Here is a 21,007-nt window from a genome sequence, read left to right as displayed (position 1 = left end):
TTATGTTAGTCTATCTCATTAAGTAGTAGTATCTATCTATTAAAGTACTTAATCTACATTTCTAACCAACTTTTTTATAGGTACATTTATTTGATTTGATAAACCTTATAAGAATTAGGAAGTACTTATGTATTATTACATTTATATAGCCAGTCAAGTATAAACTAAAATTGCCTCGATGGGTATAAAAGATTAATATATTTGTATTGCACTAGTTTAACGGTTAACATTATCCTGACATTTGTAGTCATTACGGCCATTCATAGTATTGCAGAGCTGATAAGCCTACATATACCGATTTGCTTGATTAATTAATATCCACTTCCATAAGAATAATTGTGATGCTAAGCTTATCAACACTAATAACATTTAATTTACTTTTAGTCTATTTAATTGAAAATAGTATTTAATGTTTCAAATTGACGCCTAGGTTACGGATTTTGTAATATAAGTTTTATGTTAATAAAGCATCTTTAGAATGCTTAGTTTGAGATTTACTATCAACGGCCGCATATTTATTTATTATTTTCAAGCTAATAAATATAATATTTGTATAATAATTAGCTTTAAAATAAACCATTTTGGATTTTTTTTACAATTTCGTTTCAATCCAGACTAACTTCTCTACACAAATATCAAGATACAACAGTCAATAAAACCTCTATTTTCAAATAAACATTTTATTCATCAACAGAAACAATTTTTAATACTATTTTTCCTAATGTGATCGAAACACTGACATTCCAAGTCTACAAACATAAACTACAAGTTAAATTTAAATTTACCCTTAAATTTAGAAACAGTATTTTTTACTTAAGCACAGAGAATTCTATTTTTCTAAACATACAGCACATGACAGCATTGATTATTATGTTATTAATGGGAAGTGGAAATTGTGAAAACTTCAGATATTAAAAATGGCTTTTATCAAAATGGCGTTCCTAAAATTATTATTGCCTCGTTTCTCACCAACTATTTCCGTAATACTTTCCAGGTAGTTTTTTTACCCGTACATATGTAACTAATATACATACACTGCTAAAAAACCATTGGCTTTAATCATGATTATAGTTATAATTTTTTAATAAATGGTAAGGATGGAGAACTTATCAGTAACAATCTTTAGGAATTAGTCAACTATATATTATAGTTACAAATATTAACATGGAAGCACTAAAACTGTTGTAATACCAATTTTAGTGGAAATATTGGCACTAGCATAATTTCAATTTCTAACAATCTCATCTATTAATTGACGATTTGTAGACTTTCAACATGTGTGATGAATGTTAAGAGATCAAAAATAAATTCAGGTCTAAAAAGTATCATAAAAAAATCTGTCACCGTTGATCTGTCAGGTTGTAAAAAATAAATAAAAATTATGTAACTAACTTGTTTTTAAATGTAATACTTTATGGGTGATTGCTAAATAGTAGTTATATATTATATAATGTTAGCATTGCCTATAAATTCTAATAAGGTAAACAAACACCACAAAATCGAGTAGAAGACTTTCATTTAGAAAATATTCAAATCGTTAGTGTATTGACGTTTCCAGTAGTTGCCAGCGTAAATCCAATCCTCCTGTTGGGTGTAAGGATTAATCTCCTGTTTAAACCATCTGAAATTCATTAAAATTAATTAATTAATGCATTTCAGCGAAACATATTATATTACCTAGGAGTCCACTGTTCAGCATTTTTGCTCTTTCTGCGTTTATTAGCATCCCTTTGCTTCTCTTCTAGCCTGGTTTTCTCTATGGCTGCCCCATCAATGTCTCCTTGTTCTAGTTTTCTTATGTCAGGTCTTAGTCTAGAGTCAGTAGGACATAGGATGTTTTTCATTCCAGGGTCCAGCTCATTTAGAGACATGGCAAATGTCGTAAACTGATAATACTGAAAAGAGAAAAAGTAGAGTCAGCTCAAAATCAATTCTTATTGATCTTACATCTCCAGTTTCCAAAGGTCTGGGATTAACTTTCCATATCGTAGTCGAGTTGGGAATTTCAGTTTCAACTCCCGAATCAGCTTTTGGAAGTTCTTCTGTATCATCAGTGTCATCAGGCTACAATAAAAAATATTAATTTAATTGATTTTTATTTGTTGGTTCAAATAGTTACTTCTTGAGTCGAGTTTTGTGATTTGAAAGTCGATACTTTCAGACTATTAAATTTTTGCAGCATTTTTCTGGAAGTATGCGAAGGTGAGTCATTAGGACTCTTGCTTCTTGGATCTGTGCTCTTACTAGAAGTTTCTTTCATGTATACTTCATAGGAGGCATAATCAGTGCATTTGATGTATTCAGTCCATTTTCCGTAAATATAGAAAAGTTTTTGCTTGCTAGAAATGTAGTGTTTTTTGTATACAGGTGTGGTAAATCCAAAACCGACCATAGGAAAACCGCGTAACGGACAGAGAAACGTACATTATTGCATGCGCGGGACTAAGACAGAAAACGAAAAAAATATCAAGTAGGCCATATTTTCAGCGCGCTGTTGCCAAACGCCAAGTTATTTTGTCGACGGTATTTGAGTGATACTTGGCGTTTGGCAACAGCGCGCTGAAAATATGGCCTACTTGATATTTTTTTCGTTTTCTGTCTTAGCCCCGCGCATGCAATAATGTACGTTTCTCTGTCCGTTACGCGGTTTTTCTATGGTCGGTTTTGGATTTACCACACCTGTATACATATATACACAGTGACTTAATTTGCTTTTTTTATATCCTTATTAAAAATCAGCAAATAAAGCCACTCTATACATTTATAAATAAAACCTTTTATCTGAAATATATCCTTCAACTTTATGGAGATTTTTTGGAGTATCACGGGCTTGTTTGAAGGTCAATGTGGCTTTATGCCCTGATGCATGAGCCACAATTTCCATAGTTCCACATTGTTCCATCCACATTTTTCCCATTATAATATTATGGACACAACAAGTCACGTTAGTCCAAGTGTAGGCTTCTTTTAATCTGTTTTAGTTATATCTTTTCATTAATACTTTAAAATTACAAAAAAAAAACTTAACTTACTTCGGGAACTCAACAGTCACCGTCCCTCTAGGTTGAATTTCCACACTTTTTCCCCAAAACTTTAATTTAGGGTGAATAGACCCATGAAAAACCCAGTCGTCACTTTCAGCATTGAAAGCAGATACAGGGGGATGATGACTGACCTGTTCGCATATAATTTTAAAGTCTTCTCTTTCCAGCTCGTATGTTTCTCCTAATAATGGATTGAAAGGCTTTCCTAAGCGTTCCCAGTTTGAGGCTAAAGCGCTGACAGCAAAACCTGTAAATTAAATAAACATTACTACCTACTATATCAAACTATGCTTGGCGACGTGCAACCTATGACATATTGAAGTCTGGACAATGAGTTATCTTGTTGAGCTGCAACTCTTAATAAATGAGCATACTCCATATACTCTGCCATTCTTTGAAGGAAGCTTAGAGGTTCGTTGAATACCACCGGCATAGTGATCTTACTTAGTTCTTTCCCAATACAATTTTTCAAAACAGACCAGATGTTGTAGTCACTGTGAAACATAGGTACAGGCAAAACATGCCTGATTTTTTTTACTAATATTGCTGTCATTTCTGATTAACCATATTTTACCTGTGATCTTTCTTGCAACCCTCCATTTTCCTAGCGTTCCCAAAAATACAAAACTAAAACTGGGCATTCGATTAGTCGTTCCGGAAACTTCAACAGAGAAACACGCAAAAATTAAACGTTATGCAACCTGATGACCATCACTGGCACTGACAACAACAAAAACATAGTATTGATTTATTAAGGGGAGGCAAATGATTCTGAATATGCGATAAAAGCGAAGACCAAACTTACCCTGAAAACACAATATTATTACCCTAGTAGGGCTTTACTTTTATCAATTAATTTACAATTTGCCATTTACTTCTTACAGTTATAAAACATCCTCGGAAGTTGAGGCTTGATAATTTGTGATAAACAAGAATGTATATAGGGCAAACTCCGTTTTTAAACTCTCCATTTACGCTTGCGCCGACTGGAATTTTTGGGGAAATGCCCGGGGAGATTTTGTCATTGTAGGGAGAGAAATGCTCAATTTTGTTATTTACACACCACATAGCAGCCACAAATTTTGAATAAATAAAAAAATGTCAATAATTTAAAATAGTGTTTTTTAAGTTACTATTTAGAGAAATTCAGTGTGAGAACTGTCACCATTAATGCCAAAACCAGATAAAAAGGAAAATTGCGCCAAAAAATTCTCATTTTTGTCTATAGTATGTAATCAAGCAAATAATAATCATTTAATATCCGAAAAAGATTGAAGTTATTTTATCAACGTCAGTTCGTTCACAAACTGCTGGCGTTATCTTTGCATTTGGTATTGTATGCACATTTTAATCTATAAAATTCTTAAATCGTTAGCCTTGTCCGGTATCAACATAAAACCAAATATTGAGAAAAATTAGTTAGTCATAAAACAATAAATACCAACAAGCAAAGGCCAAAATTGATTCATTTAAACGAGTGGTCCGAGAGATAAGGAAGCGAGTTAAGCTGATATTGACCACATTAAAGCGCAGTGTTAGCAGAGTATCGTCAACATGAAGGAACGAGCCGAAGAAGTGCAAAAGAACGTTTTTATTTATGTCGGTTTAGTGTTTTTTGTAGCGTTCAGTGTTGTGACAGTGTTCAATACCTACAAGGTTGCTAAACTTGAAGCTGAAATCTTAGAGTTGCGAAACAACGTTGGACAATTAATGTATGAAAAATCTAACAAAGTAAGATAATAGTTTTTAGTAGTTACCTAAATTCGACAATTGCACTGGTTGTCTAATAAAATCATTACCACAGCATGTTATTACTACTGGTACATTACAATTGTACGTCACAGAATTAGATCGGCTGTTAAGTGCAGTTTTTGCTTTCTGCTTAAGTACGTCAGCAACATTTTTTTTTATAAATGATAATGGTAATTTATTTATTTAGATACCTTCGGTTTTGTATCGGCATCTGAGAGAAAGAAGAAATCAGGACTTCGTGGGAAAACTAAATCGGTAAAAAAATATTCTGGTCTCTAAAACTTACACTACTTAACTACAGCTAAGTTTTTCTAGGACGAACAACAATCCTTTTACAGCAACAAACAATACTGCACACACTATAGTCAAAAAGTCCGCATCTAGCTCTATGGAATCTTACGTTAACGTAAATAACACAAGTTCCTTATCAACTAATATTAAAATTAACCGACTCTTAACTTAGGACAACAATGAAGGAAATTTGGAATTTCCAATAATCCGTGATGAGGGCGTGCTAACTCGACCTAGGATGCAAATTTTGGATGAAAGACACCCGAAAACTGGACGAATTAAACCTTTACCCTCAATTCACTTTGGTGGAGACACCTCGTCGTATGTCTTAGGAACTCACGAAAACTTCAATGGTAATGGGCACTTACGACACCTTAGCAGTATTTTTGTGGACTGGAAACCAAGCAAATGGGTTCAACGTACTGGAATGATCAATCACTTTCAATTTGAAGAAGGTTATTTGACTATTAAAGAACCTGGCTTATACTTAATATATTCTCAAGTAAGTTGATTTGCTGTAAATTGTTAAGCTCACTCACTCAATCAGTATTTCTAGATTTACTATTTGGATGACCATGACCTGAATGGTTACAGGGTGTTTAAAAATGACGAAATGATACTTCAGTGTACGGTTCAAGTGCATTCTGACGTTAGGGCTCGGAAGGGAAACACTTGCTATACTGCTGGGGTTGAATATTTAGCAGAAAGAGACAAGATAAGCTTGGGAGATATTTTTAAAGATCATTACTCCATGTTTGTACCTGGCATGTCGTTCTTTGGTGCGGTTAAATTAGGAGATATTCGCGCTGCAGTTTGAGTATTTTAGAGCAGGGAACAAATTAGTATTGTTTTGTTAAACTTAATTAAATATGTAATTTTGTAGTGCTGTATATTAGTGTGATTATTCGCATTTCATAATAGCCGATAAGCAAACATTAGCTTATATTGACTTGAACTGATAAACTGGCAAAATTTGACCTTTTATTAAGCCAAATGAAAATCATTTTACATTACAAGTACGATGTTTAAGCATATAGAAGAAAATTGACATTGCGACGTCAATACAAATAAATAGGCCTAAATTAACTTTAAACACTTAAGTCTTAGTTAATTTTTAAATAAACATTTCTACAATAAATGTTAGTTGTTCTTGTAGCTGTACTACGCTAAGAATAGTCAGTTAAAAAACTGCCGGAAAATGTATAAAACTTATAGTCTATGATGGAAAAAAAACGCAAGACATACATTTAAAATATATTGAACAGTTGAGTAGGTTTAACTGAATACAGTCCATTTCAATCCCGATTAAAAACGCCTAGTCGCTCAAAACGATCTCAAAATTGTAAGCATTTTATAATGTTCCTGTATGGTGCCATGTTTCCGTAGGATTGATATAAATTATTGTCAAACAGTTATTCCAGGACAATGAGATCGTTTTCATTCCCCGCTTAAATATTTCAAATATTTTTGTCGAAATTAAACAAGTACAGTCCACCATTGACCTTTCGTGTGACATTAATGTACTTAATACTTAAATAAGTTCCTTCACTAGGACTGGATCAAATTTAATAGAATAGAGAACAACAACAATTTTTATAAGGTTATTTGTTTAACTGATATAAGCAACAACTAGACATCAATAAGTATTTGTCTCTCTAAACATATAATAGTAATATAATACGTACTGCTTAGTACAGACTTAGTAGTTGTGAGTCTTTATAGACGGAAGATACACAGATTCGGCCAAATTTGGTAGCATTGGGACACTTTATTTGGACAATATTTCGGGACATTGCAATTCACATTGATCATTCAAAGATGTTTGAGTTCGAAGAGACTTGTTGATGTCTAGCAAATATCTTACTGAATGACGAGCCTCTTTCTTACATTCTTCTTTGCCTAAACAGAGTTCGTAAGCTTTAGTTAAAAAGAGGGCGTTGCACTGTCTTGTAGGCGAAAACCAGCTGTTGTTGCTCTGTAAGTCTCAAATTTCAACACGAGTTTTAGAAACATTTTAATACTTACACATAGCAAACACATTTGATGAACATGGCAAGCAGCCTCAAACACATGTCCGTAGTAACCAACTACAGAAGCTACATCATTACAAGCTCTCTGTAATGCTGGACACTCTGCAATATTTACAGATAAAAATCTCAGTTAAACAGAAGCTGAACCTTACAAACCATAATTTAAGTTGCTGAAATGGTTATCCCAAATATCAGAAGGTAACTTGTAATTCTGTTCATGACATTCACCAGATTTGGTGCATTTAATATTATTATCACCATCTAGAATCTCCCCACTATCATCTACAGCCTCTTTTCTCGGTACACTCAAACGTTTTTCTTCCATAGGGTATTCAGGAAATAATTTGTCCTGCCCTTTGTTCTTCTCAATGTTTTTACGGGCTTTCTCAATTTCCATTTTGTACTCCTCCAATGCGTTTCTCATCTTTTCAATGTTGTAAGCTTGTGCCAAACGAGATATTATATTGTCCTTAATTTGTTGAATCTGAAAGTAATCCTAAAATATTTTTTGCTGTATAAATAATGTGGGTTACCTCTTTAGAGTCTTCTTCATCTTGACGAGCCCCAGTATATTTCAAGGCATCTTCTACAATCTCATCTTCAAACTTTTCAAGTTTCTTGTCCATTTCAGTTATTTTATGTTCTTGTTCCTTATGGGAATCGTCTTTCTTCAAAGGAGTAGCATCGTGATTCCGAAGTTCTGCGTTGCGTTTCTTAGCTGTTACTGCAATCGCTTTGTGGTACCGTTCCATCAACCTAGAAGAATTTTGGTTCTTATTTCTTATTTGGTCAGACAAATTCAGTACCAACTTACCATGCCTTATCTAAACTATTATTTTCCGACTTCTTACGTCTATCCAATCCAAAGTAATCTGACCAATCAATAGATTTTTTTTTCAATTTCAGCTCTTTAGACTTTTGCGGAGCCACTGGTTCAAAAATTTCTTTGTTAATATCAGATTCTTTGTTGACGTCCATTTTAGGCTTGTCCTTTTTTTCAATTTTCCTGGTCGGTGGTGTTTCCTCGGGCTTTTTGGTCGTTTCTGAAGGTTTTTCTATGGTTGAGAAAACACCCTCACCCAAGTTGTTGGTATCTAAGTCTTCTTGTCCAGTCCCGAAAATGATGGACAAATCTTTTTCCACTTTAGGATCGGTTTGTTTTTTGACAGATTTCTTTTGTTCCTTAGAAAAAGGGCTGCTTCTCTTCGAAAGCATGTATAATTTGTTATAACTATGAGGGTGGTTTCCAGTTTTTCGGATGTGGCGATTCATGTAATTCATTTGATAGTCTGGCTCATCAGCGCGTGGGACATGATGGTGAATCTATAAACAATAGTTTTGTTGGTTTGGCATTTTTAGTTTAGGCGCTACCAAAATATATTCTTACTGAGTAAATGGGATCTTCATTATTGTCAATGTATCGTTCTCGTTTTCGCAATCCGTTGCTTTTGGTACCGTACATAGCATAGTAACGCTTGTTTAGGGCGTTATTGTTTATGTAACTTAATCCGTTATTACCAAAGTACCTTTCCCATAAATCTTTGGCACTAGTCCTGTCAATTCCTGACAATATGCCAGAAATTAGTTACTAATATAATTAAAGTCAATTTAATCCAATACCAGTATTTTCCAGATTATTGTATAGGTTTCGAGCTAGTTCCTCTAGTTGTCTTTCTCTGTCTTCTTCAAGTCTTTCTCTAAAAGAAGAAGTAAACCTTTTGTTGTACGGCTCATAGGTCTCGTCATCCAAGTAGTCCTTGTCGTAACTATGGGAATCTGTTGAATAAATCGATAAACAAGTTTATTGTAAAGTTAAAAGAATATGTTGGATACCTGCAACATTATTCAAAAAGCTTAACTCTTCTGGCTGTTCGTAAAAATTAAATCCATACTGTTGAGCTTCTTCAAATTCGGCCAACTCTCTTTGACGACGGTCTATAGCGTCTAATGCACTTTGCAAATCGCTATCTGCCAAGATTTCATCACTGAAGTGCAAAACCCCAATGAGCAATAGAAGCAGGCGAAGCGCCGGCATTTTGGATATCTCTAGGAATCTAGAGTGTTTACAATTTTCGAGTAAAAAACATTCAACAGGTTCAGAAAAAAAAATCATTTCTCTACTTATTTGACGAATTTATATGTTAATAGCATGCAAATCGAAGAGATAATTAAGCATTAATAAAATATCAATTATCGTAATTAGGCTATGTGCTAGGCGTTGGCTTCCAGAAGTTCCATTTCATATTGCTTAAGCTGAATAATTTTACGTAACTACGGCCAATGGCCTATCCTTCTTATCTAGGATATGTTAATTAATAAACCTAAGAAACAAATACGGAAAATTACTTACCGTTCAGATCGGCATCAGAAAACGTATTCGAGGAAGGGTAACCAGGCTCTGAAATTTCAAACGACCTTTCCTAACAGACTAAACAACTCACAAGCGCATGCTTGACAATTTATCCAGGCCTTCGTGGTCGATAAAGTCCAAACTTTTTAATTAAATTTTGCTATGAGATTCTTCATTTTATTTTCTTATTCGTTGATTATTTTTTTTTATATCAAGAGGCCTGTCTTGCCGATGATGCTTTTTTAGTTTAATTAAACAGATCCTTGATGCGTTTGCAGAAATATTACGGGGCGAAAACCTTCGTTTTGCTCCAGCATTATTGATTTTCACCTCCCACGCTTCGAATACATATTTCAATATTAACGCTGACAAGGGGCAAAAGGTCACTGCCAAATCGAATATGGATTGATTTATTCTTATTCTTTTTGGGCTCGCTGTATGATAATTAAATGTAATTTACAAAGCTATTTAAGTGCAGCAGCTAAATATTCTACAACATTTCTAACAAACTGCCAAAGCATTCAATTCAATTACTAATTTTTTGTTTTACCTTTTTTTTTTAATTGTGCGCAACAGATTTTTAGGTGTTAACATAACCATTCAATGGAAATGTTTTGTACTGCAGCTTATATCCTAGTTTTGAATATGTACAAGGTGTTTCAGAATACGTGTTACAAACTTATACGCCATGTATGAAATATGTATACAGGTGTGGTAAATCCAAAACCGACCATAGAAAAACCGCGTAACGGACAGAGAAACGTACATTATTGCATGCGCGGGACTAAGACAGAAAACGAAAAAAATATCAAGTAGGCCATATTTTCAGCGCGCTGTTGCCAAACGCCAAGTTATTTTGTCGACGGTATTTGAGTGATACTTGGCGTTTGGCAACAGCGCGCTGAAAATATGGCCTACTTGATATTTTTTCGTTTTCTGTCTTAGTCCCGCGCATGTAATAATGTACGTTTCTCTGTCCGTTACGCGGTTTTCCTATGGTCGGTTTTGGATTTACCACACCTGTATGTCGTCAGAGCTTTAATTTTTGCGATACAGTGATAAAGTTGTCCAAACAAAAAAAAATATTACAAATAACTACAAACTTCACGCCCATTGAAGGCAAACTAGGTATTAAAAACGAATTGCATGACTTTAACTATGACCAACTTTGCCAATGCCTAAATTGAAAATGACCCAGCTGGGTGGACGAGCTGATAAGAATTCGGTGCTGGGTACCCGGGTTCGATCCCCGGTGCGACCAATTTTTCAAAATTGGTCAAATTGCTACGTTTACACCCAAGGTGTGCAAAGCGAATTTACACTGCAAATGCCTCTCATTCACGCCGGATAGGATCGGATATCTTGTGGGAGGAAAACAGTGTAGAATCACTACTACATAGTAATATGACCGAGGACCGTGGTGCGGAACCCACGATAAACTGTAGGTCTCATCCAGTTTGGCCAAGCAGCAAAAAAAAAAATTGAAAATGATCAATAAATTATGTTATTCAGTTAGCAAAACTAAAGTACAAACTTTGGAGTCATTTCGGTTAACCGTTTTTTAGATATTAAAAAAACTTTGTCCAAGTCTATAAATATAGTTTTTGAGAACATGAAAAAAGAACATTTTCACCTGTGTTTTGTAACATCCTGTATATAACTTTTTTGTGGAATAATCAGCACCATCTATGAGTTTTTTCGCCAAATACAACTAGTTCAAATAATCGATTCATATTTTATCGTGTCATATAGTATGCTGCAGAGTGCGCTGCCTGAAATCAATAAATAATTATATCACTAACGATTTTCCATTTCATTTACTGGGGATTAACTACTCACCCTTCACCAAGGGGGAAAGAAACTTCTAAGTTGGGTTATTTACATTACAGCTAAACAGGAGGGTGAATCGTAGCGAAGTTCGAACTGAGAAACTTTTTATTGTGACTTTTATTTTGATTCGATGTTATACGAGATCTAACTGAAGTTTCAGGATTTGTCGCAGCAAGGTAAATAAGAAATAAAGCTTCGATGGTTTTTCTTTTGTTTAGTTTATTTACTTTTACATCAATAATCAATAAGTTACAACTTTTTTGGAAATACTATGTATACGTAAAAGTTAAGGAGTAACTCGTTCTCAAAAGATATAAAAATTTTTATATTGTATTTACAAACAAATATATTTAGAAAAGATGATCTATACGATCAACTCAGTTGTTTAAAACGTACACTTTAAAATTAATATTGTGCTAATAAGCAAAGGACGGATAAAACCAATAATAAGAACTTAACGAAAATATGTATAGTATTAAAGTACTGCAAAGAGTTAATAATCGCAATAGTACCGTTTGCAATACATAACAATAATAAATAACTTAACCTCTCGAATATGAACTCTTTGAAGTGTTTGCTCGATTGAAAATAACTTGATGGTAAAAATCGATCTTAGAATAGCAGTAAAATGTTTCATTTAACTTTAATTCTACATGATATGTTGGCATTATTGCCCCTGTCTTATATGTCTCGATTAACACTACCACCTTTGATCGATCTTCACTCATAAATGATAAATAATAAAATACTTAATCCTTATAGAAGCAGTGAACTAAAAGGGGTATCACAGACGTGCAAGTTATGATTGATTTGGTCACATCTTGCACACAAAATTTATTTGGCAATGAGTTTGAAATACTGCAAACCAAATGTGGGACAGCAGAAGTAGCGATGAAACAGAGTCAAAGTTCAAACATGTTGTCTACCTTCATTTTTATACACTGATATACGTTTTTTTTAATTTTAGATAATGATATGGAATATTTTTCCTTCTTGTAAAGATAAATATAGAGCACGTTGGCTTAACGATAATAATTTACAGTATTGCTTATTTTACATCACTATATGAGCGCAACGATAGTTTAAACACAAATATTATTTGGCATACGTATCCTCGTATATGAGGCGCCGCATAGCAAAAAACTGATATGCTAAAATAAAACGTTTCCTTTACTTTTACAATGCCACATTTTGCTAAATCTTTGGCTTAGCCAAATTGGTTTAACGAATAACCCTGTAATTAGAAAAAACTATTCCGTCATTTATTTACGTATTTTACAGTTAACCATTTTTCGAAATTTATTCCGAATAAAAAACACACAAGATGAAAGGAAAAACCAGATTAGGAAAATCTACCTTGCTGTTAATGATTTTCTAAAGATGTCCTTTGGCCCAGCCAAAGCATGAATACATTTCACCACATTATTAACAAGTAACCCTGTATATAAAGAACTTAACTCGACGTAATTCAACGATCCTAGTCAGTAATCTGATTTCATACCTAAACAAATAACAGTACTTCTCGCTATAAGATAACACTTTATATTTACACAGAAATGTACAAAAATCGTCTTTCTTTTCGACGAAAGATTACCAAAAAAAATGAACTAACTATAACCTACGCAAATCGGAGAGTCAAGATTATAGTCTGTGACATTCGAGATCCTTGTATTTAGTTTCTATCACTGAACACTAATTTACTATGCGTCTAAGACGTTGGCCTGATCATTATGATCCGAAGACACCGTCAAATCTTCGGCCATATTATCCGATTGTTGCTCTTGTTCCATATCATCGTACGCATCTACATGCATTTCTCTCTTGATCATGTGATGCATTGGTTCCGGCTCACGTACAATGTGGTGCTCTTGGTTTGCTAGCTCCTGTTTGATGTGAAGTCCTCCATTCATTGGTGATCTGTTATCCAAATTGATTTATTAATGTTTCTTTTAAAATTTACGACGTTACGGTATGTTGTTTAATACTCGATTATTAAGTGAAAAACTACAAAATTTATATAATATATAATCTTAGCCTGTTTATGTTACCTTATATGATGATCATGTGGCGGCGACTCTGATCTATCTCGAGGTCGTCCTGATAACATCGAAGCACCAGTCAAGAAAGACAAGCTGTTTTCTTCCAACATAGTAGCCTGCATAAACTACAGTAACCCATAAGTAACAATAAAATGGGAAAAATATTGTAAGTATATCAATACCTGGTTGGCTGACATATGGTCAGCATACAGGGTCGGACTGTGATTCATCGTAGGGCTTTTCGAAGAGGCACCTCTAAACACGGTAAAGAAACTTTACAATTTTTAACTCTCATAAATAACAAGTTGGAGTAACAATTAGAAGCAAAAGTAGTTGAAAAAATTAACGTACCAGTGTGTTTTGAGCCCGCCCATTAGAGGATCGAATTGAGTGAGATTAGAAAAAAATGTGTATTCAAAGTAAAAAGCTGTTTAATAACCTCAAACAACGTTTCACTTAGTAGAATACACCATAAATGGTACTAATGTTCCTGTACGTAATGCATACCTGTTTAATTGAAGACCATTGGTTTGGGCAGACTGACCGAACCGAGCAAATATGCAGTGGATTTTTAAGTTATGATGCAAAAAAGATTTAAAAAATACAAAAAAATTATATCATACAGGAACGTCTACTTGAAAATCAAGATTGTCGTGGTTAACATATACAGTAAAATTACTATCAATTCACCACAATCTTGATGTAAAAAAATAGATGAAAGGGATAACTCCTACGACATATAGATAGATAAAGATAGAAAAAAAGTAAATTTAAAATATTGTGATTAAATCTTTAAACTCTATATTAATTTGTTTACCTTTCTGTTTCAAATACGACGTGTTTTATGTAGAAAAACTATCAGTTTATTTTAAGTCGTCCGTAACATCATATGGATAGTTTTTCTTTAAAAACAGAACGTCAAGTTTGGTTGTTATGAAGACTAAGTCACATTCATCCAAAACATCAAAATGCAAGGAATACACATGTTCAGACAATTCCTTCTTCCTCTGGCAAAATAAATATATTAAAAGCACTGTTCATGTCTGAGCATGGTATTTATGCGCTATTTCCAAACATTCCAAAGCCGGCTCTAGATTTTCTTATACTAAACACTAAAACTGCATTGGCCTTTTGTTGCTTGTACGTGCAATCTATGCATAGACTATAAACCGTCAATTTGAATAACTCGTAAATCGAATATCGGGATATCCGACTTCTAATAGGAAATTACATCGCCAATGAAACATTTAACCACAGCTTGATTATAGAGAGTGATATGAAGATTTTGGCTACTGAAAGTTTTCCGAAAATAATTTTTGCTTGTTTATTTATATATTGTGACAAATGAGAAGTTCTTAATCGATCTGAGTAAAATAGCTTAAAGTAAGGTTTAATTTTTTTTTTTTGAGCGATGTTTGGCGATATAATGTTAGATACCTAGCGATTCAACTGTTAATCTTTTTTTACTCTGAATAGACAATAGTTCGAAAAGTTTGTCGAATCACTACTATCTGGCAAAGTTATTTTCCAACAAGATTATAGAAATCCCTGTATTCGTTCTGAATGTACGGCCCCAATTAAATCTGTGGTTAAACACGAAACCGGACATGAAGTAAAAAAAACGATATTATGGGATTTCGCTTATGTACAACAGCTGTCCGGGTCTTTTTGTTTCATGCAATATCCGCGTCGTGGAAATGAAAAAAACTACGTGTTTGGTTTCTGTCGGCCAAGATTTCGTTCATATGTAGAATTGATTTTTTGGCAACTGCATGCAAACTGTAGTCAAATAAGCAAGCACTAAAACTTTGTGTTGTGTGTGTGTCTGGCATCGGTACTCTACGTATCCTTTAATTCGATGAACTTTACCAATAAAAGCTTCTAAGTTCAGCTAACTTAGGGACTCGAATCTAGGCTTAGCATTTCTAATAGTAAACAAAGCTATAACACCGACTTGACTGAACCGATACTGTCTCATAGCCGTTTTCTCTTTCGATGTTTAATAAAACAGGCGATAAGACTAAACCGAAAAAGTTGCACTTAAGTTTAATGTAATTATATACCGTACAACTTTCAAGGTCTTGAAGCTAAAACATTAATTTATACTAAACATTTTTAAAGAAGTTTTAAGATTAAAAGTGGCGAAAATGAGTTAAGTCTAAGTGGTAAAAATTTGTCTTTTGAGAAAATCTGTACAATGCACAAAGAAAAACTGATATTGGTGTCTGAAGCTTAAATTTGAAAGAAAGCTCAATGGTGTAGTGTCTATCAATGTTTGGCAGAGACTTACTTTGTCAGGTTCAACAAATAGGAAGGAACAGATCTAATTTCGAACATTTTTTCAAGAATACTCCAGCGTTACTGAGACGTGATATAAAAAAGTTTTTAAACATTTCCAGCTGAGCTGTTTACCTATCAACAGAGACAACTATCAGTCTAAAATATCGTATTCGGCTTCAAATTGTTATTGTAGTTTTCCCAATATAACGGGTATTCAATTATTGTTATGGTCAGGTCGCCTATGGAACGCGTATGTCTTAGATAACGTTGCAAATAATTCTAACCTCTTGCATACGAACTTATCAACGGACCTACGTTCATGCTAGAACGAGAGAACCACAGCCAACTACGACCATAACAATTATTGTATATAACACCCGTTATCTATATATTTATTAAAAAACACACAAGGCTTGAGAAAATCTTGACTATTCGGTCGTGATTGAAGACCATTTTCTAGGCACATCGACCATCTACTAAATTTCTCTTTCGTTTGGTTGAGTGGTTGGTTTTTTCGTTGATCATAAACGAGTTTACATATATTTATATTGTTTGTATATATTAATGTCTTAGCAACGTAAAATGGTGTCAAAAATATAAGTAAAGCGCAGCAGAGCGAGCCGAGCAGACAGCATCACACGCATCACGGCATAGTCACGTGACAGACGACGTGACAGTTGAACTGATTGTGCTTACTGTGCCGACTGTGCGCAGTGGGGTGGTGTGGGTGACGGGGTTGGGTCATATTTCCGTGGTCGACCACGTGACAGGTGGCGACGCTTCACGAATTCGGCATCATCCACCATCCAGAACGAGCCAAAGTCGTCTTCGTAGCGCACGAAACACTTGTGGAGGGAGAGATTCGTGCGAATCGCATTCTACACAACCAGACCCAAGAAAGAGAAAGACAACAATCAAGTCAAGGTCACTTCAGATTGGTTCGGCTCGACCAAACCGCGACCCGCAAATGCCTAAACGTATGGATCAAACCCAAACCTTATCGACCTGCGTCGTACCTTCATCATCGCTATTACCCGCCGCAGTTAGTAGCTCAAGCCTGCTCCATGCGGTTACTGAACCGGCTAGACACACTTTCACTCTCACCACACAAGCCAAAATATTGTTAATAAAAATATGTATAGATATAAAAAGAGGGATAAATATATATGTAAAAAGGGAGAAAAAGAGATAATAAAAAACCACAAAACACACAAAGGTACAAAGGTGCACCACACGCAGTGGGGCAAAATCCAGGGACGTACCCGACGACTGGCTGGCCCAGCGGCCCCGAGGAGCACCGCTGTGGCCTCCTTTTGTAGAATTCCACCTCGTCGACGGTCCACACGGCCCCTTTCACGTTCTCCACGCGCATGAAACATTTGTGGAGGGACAGGTTGTGGCGAACTGCGTTCTAACAACAAATCAAACACAACCCGGTTGAACAACGCGCCTAGCACTAGTCGCAAGCTTGCGCTTTCCGGTTCTCATTTGCTCAAATCCCTTTTACAAACACTGTTCAATCCGTTAGTTAGAGAATTGTCAATCTTGGAATAATATCCATTGATATACGCAAATAGATCATTTAATGACTGCCCAGTTTGTGGTAGGATTTAAGCAAATTGAACATTATATTAAAAAAATAACTAAAAACAGTTTGATTCAACTATATAATAGTTAAAAAAATAACTCAACAAAAAAGTTGTGATTGACAAAAATAAAAATCAAAAAGAACTAAAAATGAATGTAGTAAGGGTGGCATGCAAGCTGAAGCGCTTTAGTTAAATTACTCCTGTAAACTGGTGAAATTATGAATTAAACAGTTAAGTACATTACCGGAAAACCACACACTTCACTTATATAAGCTCAGATACAAAATCATTATTATTAATATTATTATCAAACTTAAGTATCCATTAACTATATACTAGGCGACTCACACTCAAACTGACTGAATGAAGATATTAAAAACTGTAGCAACTTCTTTTTGTTCAAATCAAATTCAGAGAAATATTTATTATGTATAACAGTGATCTATCGTGAATAGTTTGGAAATTTAACTTTCATGACAAAGTAGGTACCGATAAAACGAACTGTCTCTACGGATCACTACATTTTGAATATCCTCATGTGTCTATTTAATGTGATACACCTGGTACACCAAAGGTTCATTTTATAAAACATCAAATTGACGTTGAATCAGTCCCTTTCTTTCGTTTAACCTGTTGGATATTATTATGCTGGCAATTAAAGCAGTTCGTGGTCTGATTCAACGTTTTTAATAAATAAAAAAGTGTACAATACCTTCCAAGTAGCGGCATTTCTCCTAAAATAACAAAACGTGTTTTGGAACCAATTATAAATTTCGTTTAACGTAAGCTGTTTATCCGGAGATTCGATGATAGACTAAAATAAATTATCTATAAGCTCCAATGTTGCAAAACAACGAAAATGCCGAACGTTACCTGTCTAATCAAAGAGGCATAAGTGAATGGAGGCCTCACGTCCGCGTTTTTGTAAAATTCCCGATTTCTTTGGATTTCTGAAAGGTGAGAAATGATCGATTGAATTTTTGAACTTGTTTGAACGTTCACGGATTTGAAATAACAATCAGTACCTTGCTGTACATCTAATCCAGCCCTTTCGAGCATATAGGGTAAACCTTTAAGCAGCATGAAATAAGGTCCCCCTTTAAGTTAAGACGTTTATATCGCTAGTAAAACAGCTATCACTTACCCCCGGCCAATGATAGGGCCGATTTGTCACTCAGCCTTCTTCTGATTGGTCCAGCTACATTGGAAGCAGGAGAGTGTAGTACCGGTGATCTGACAGCAGAAACCATTGACCCCATGTTAACAGAAGGAGGTGGTACTGCCGTGCTCACGGGGATTTTAGGAGGAGTAACATCTTTATGAGGGTCTGGAGAGCCCAATTGTTTGGATAAATGCAAATGGTGCATCATAGCTTGAAGTCGATCTCTCTCCTTTTGAAGTTGCAACTCCAACTGCGACACTACTTGCATTTGGACACGTGCTTGAGCAGTAGATCGATCATCCAAGGTGTGTTCGGTATTTAAGTGCCTATAAACAATGGCAGAACGTGCCGTATTTGCATGAAAGAAGTGTGGGTTTAAAGATCTAAAAAGTGCAAAATAAAATAGTTTGACGGACACGGAAATTGTCCATAAAATTACGTAATTGCTTTGTTTTGAAAACGCGAATTCCCCCTTAAAGAGTTTCCTGAATAAGAGGGTTTACGATGTAGATAAACTGTTAAAGGGGATAAAATTTATCGTGTTTGTTTTCGGTAAATTGCTTATTGATCGTTTATTGTATGGTTAAAATCGGTTTGAGATAATAACTCCCACCGGGCCCAATTAAATTCAGTTTTTAGGCGCCGCAGCTAGCGGTAAGACAGAGATAAATAAAAAATGCAAAGCCAAACTTCTCTCCCCGTTTCTTCAACGTTAAGAAGTAATAAAGGCCTTTGTCGAAGATTAACATTTAGATCCGACAACACCGCAATCAAACGCCTTGCATATTAATTAAACATGGCATAATTAGAGTTTTTAAAGCGCCCGGTCCTGTCTAATTTATGCCAGGTTGGTTTTTCTTTTGTCGCCTGTTCCACGAAAATATTGTAATTTGGTGTTTTACTTAATCTCCCTCTTTTCTTTTACATATTAATCACCTCATAAAATGCTAAATATAAACCAAAATTAATGTTGACTTTTCACTCTCTCTTTCCTATGTTTTGATCATTGCTAACTTACTTGATAAAAGCTTGCAAATCCTCGCACACAGTTTCACAGCCCGGCCATTTACACACTCCATGGCCGTAAAGATGATGATGAACCCGATCGGGGGTTGCAGTTCTGATAGGTTTGTCATCCGATAATGAATCCTCCCTGCTTATTCGACTTGGTATGCTCAATAGTCCTGAATTAGTGTCTGTATACAAAGATTACAGTTTCCAATTACCAAGATTGCCGAAAAGAACAAAAAACTCTATTGCAGCGTATGTTAGGAAAGAGCCCTTAATTTTGGATTCCATTTTTATTTAAACTGTTTGCACTATTTAACAACCAAGCTGCTTAACAACTTTCAATAATGTTTTAAATTTATTTTTACTTTTTGCTGATAACATGACACAAATCAGATTTTTTCGAGCTCAAATTTAGCGAGTAGGTAACTGAAAACATATTCTGTTCTAATTATTACGAGTATTCTTTTAGAGTATACAAATTGAGCAAAAAAATAACACTGGTATTTTTTTTAAGATTTAGATACACACAATTCACTGACCCGACTCTTTGAAGTGTATTCCCATTTATATTTTGATGCTGTTGGTTTGTTAATAAATGAGCTTTTAATATAATTTTACTATCGTGATTCAACGCGTATAGAGGCAATATTTGTTTATTTAACGCCCGCGTAAAATAAACGAATTCATACATAATGACACATTTTTCGTTCCCATCTTCCTGGACCTTACATAAATGTGCTTCACTAACAATAAACTAGGAATTTAATTATAAACTTTTATCTAAACATGTTCCATAAACAAATTATCCGGACGGAGGCGGTAGTTTTGAAAAATCTCGGTTTCGCTGGCACCGCTTTATAAATAATCGCCGGATAATTATTTTTATTGTTTAAACCGCCTTATTTATAAAACTAGTTAAATAGAACTTACCATTTATTTCAGATGGTGGCTTATTGTTTAGAATGTGTTGTTGATCGTTCATTTCTTTCCAAGGGCTCATGACGTCTCTCGAGTTCAAACCTGAATTAAAAAATATATATCTATTATAATATAATGTCTTTCATTTCATCAAATTTGACTGAAACGTATTTATACTACATTGTATATATCATCTTTTGTGCCTTTAGGTCAAAATGAAAATTGTGAAATAAAATATAAATCGGTATATTGACAACATATCGATTTAACAAATTATAAAAAAAAAACGGCAAAACAAATCACGTGCGCTTAAAACACTCATCAGAAAATGGAGACTAATTCCAGCTTTTAGGTAGGATACCAAGGAAAAAGGGATTCTAGGTATGGGCAGTGCCAAGCCAATGTCGACCCTTCAAAGATTTACTTGACGTAAAAATTTATGTCAAAGAAAACGTCGTCACTAGCTAAGAGTTTTAACCGCACGTGATTAGCCGTCCTCTTGCCCATCGTGACGTTTCATCCATCGGCACATTGAAATGGCTTTGCCCAAACTTAAATTCCTATTTGACTTGGATACGTACCTAAAAGCTGGAGTTATGCCCACGAGATATAATCTTGCCGTTTCTCCCCTTCATTTTCTATCTTCGTTTCATATTTTTTTTCAATAAAAAATTTGTATTTTAGAAATTTCGCATGCATTAAAAATTAATA

At 34.6% G+C, this 21,007-nt stretch overlaps 4 protein-coding genes across 16 annotated transcripts in view; 1 reads left to right on the top strand and 3 right to left on the bottom strand.

The window, feature by feature from the left end:
• Positions 1-664: 664 nt before the first annotated feature.
• On the bottom strand, positions 665-4,852 carry LOC145739721 (oxysterol-binding protein-related protein 2). 4 transcript variants are annotated; one of them, XM_081995030.1, is made up of 9 exons: positions 4,802-4,852; positions 3,619-3,705; positions 3,351-3,568; positions 3,033-3,291; positions 2,775-2,972; positions 2,120-2,339; positions 1,948-2,064; positions 1,678-1,895; positions 665-1,621 (listed from the first exon to the last, which is right to left on the bottom strand). In XM_081995030.1, exons 2-9 carry the CDS (start codon positions 3,642-3,644, stop codon positions 1,519-1,521), a joined length of 1,359 nt encoding a protein of 452 aa, XP_081851156.1. In that variant the 5' UTR covers positions 3,645-3,705; positions 4,802-4,852; the 3' UTR covers positions 665-1,518. The 4 variants fall into 4 exon arrangements, with proteins under 4 accessions (XP_081851156.1, XP_081851154.1, XP_081851153.1 ...); XM_081995028.1 differs by lacking the exon at positions 4,802-4,852 and adding an exon at positions 3,906-4,027 and having other exon boundaries at positions 3,619-3,850; XM_081995027.1 differs by lacking the exon at positions 4,802-4,852 and adding an exon at positions 3,850-4,010 and having other exon boundaries at positions 3,619-3,764.
• On the top strand, positions 4,357-6,225 carry egr (TNF superfamily member 12 eiger). Its single transcript, XM_081995031.1, has 5 exons — positions 4,357-4,775; positions 4,984-5,051; positions 5,112-5,202; positions 5,260-5,589; positions 5,644-6,225. Exons 1-5 carry the CDS (start codon positions 4,599-4,601, stop codon positions 5,902-5,904), a joined length of 927 nt encoding a protein of 308 aa, XP_081851157.1. The 5' UTR covers positions 4,357-4,598; the 3' UTR covers positions 5,905-6,225.
• Positions 6,226-6,329: 104 nt separating this feature from the next.
• LOC145739720 (uncharacterized) lies at positions 6,330-9,622 on the bottom strand. The gene is given in 8 exon segments (XM_081995026.1): positions 6,330-7,062; positions 7,113-7,601; positions 7,651-7,873; positions 7,932-8,440; positions 8,505-8,680; positions 8,738-8,893; positions 8,951-9,171; positions 9,468-9,622. Coding segments are annotated over 7 exon segments (1,962 nt in total). The 5' UTR covers positions 9,153-9,171; positions 9,468-9,622; the 3' UTR covers positions 6,330-6,855.
• Positions 9,623-11,499: 1,877 nt separating this feature from the next.
• Positions 11,500-21,007, bottom strand: part of FoxP (forkhead box transcription factor P) — a 67,833-nt gene continuing 58,325 nt past the window's right edge. For 7 of the 10 annotated variants that reach the window (XM_081995016.1, XM_081995015.1, XM_081995025.1 and 4 more), the window contains 10 exons: positions 20,309-20,398; positions 19,386-19,563; positions 18,350-18,693; positions 18,231-18,275; positions 18,079-18,155; positions 17,918-18,019; positions 16,313-16,494; positions 13,519-13,591; positions 13,346-13,461; positions 11,500-13,214 (listed from right to left, as the gene is read on the bottom strand). In XM_081995016.1, the coding sequence (XP_081851142.1) occupies positions 12,998-13,214; positions 13,346-13,461; positions 13,519-13,591; positions 16,313-16,494; positions 17,918-18,019; positions 18,079-18,155; positions 18,231-18,275; positions 18,350-18,693; positions 19,386-19,563; positions 20,309-20,398 (1,424 nt within the window). In that variant the 3' untranslated portion in view covers positions 11,500-12,997. Of the gene's footprint in view, positions 13,215-13,345; positions 13,462-13,518; positions 13,592-16,312; positions 16,495-16,878; positions 17,028-17,917; positions 18,020-18,078; positions 18,156-18,230; positions 18,276-18,349; positions 18,694-19,385; positions 19,564-20,308; positions 20,399-21,007 lie in introns of all 10 variants that reach the window. The other 3 variants (XM_081995018.1, XM_081995020.1, XM_081995017.1) reach the window with 2 other exon arrangements.

This window comes from Ips typographus, unplaced genomic scaffold, assembly GCF_016097725.1.
Source record: "Ips typographus isolate SLU unplaced genomic scaffold, UJ_Ityp_2.0 IpsContig35_part1, whole genome shotgun sequence".
Taxonomy (NCBI): domain Eukaryota; kingdom Metazoa; phylum Arthropoda; class Insecta; order Coleoptera; family Curculionidae; genus Ips; species Ips typographus.
This window is presented reverse-complemented; position numbering and strand designations above follow the sequence as displayed.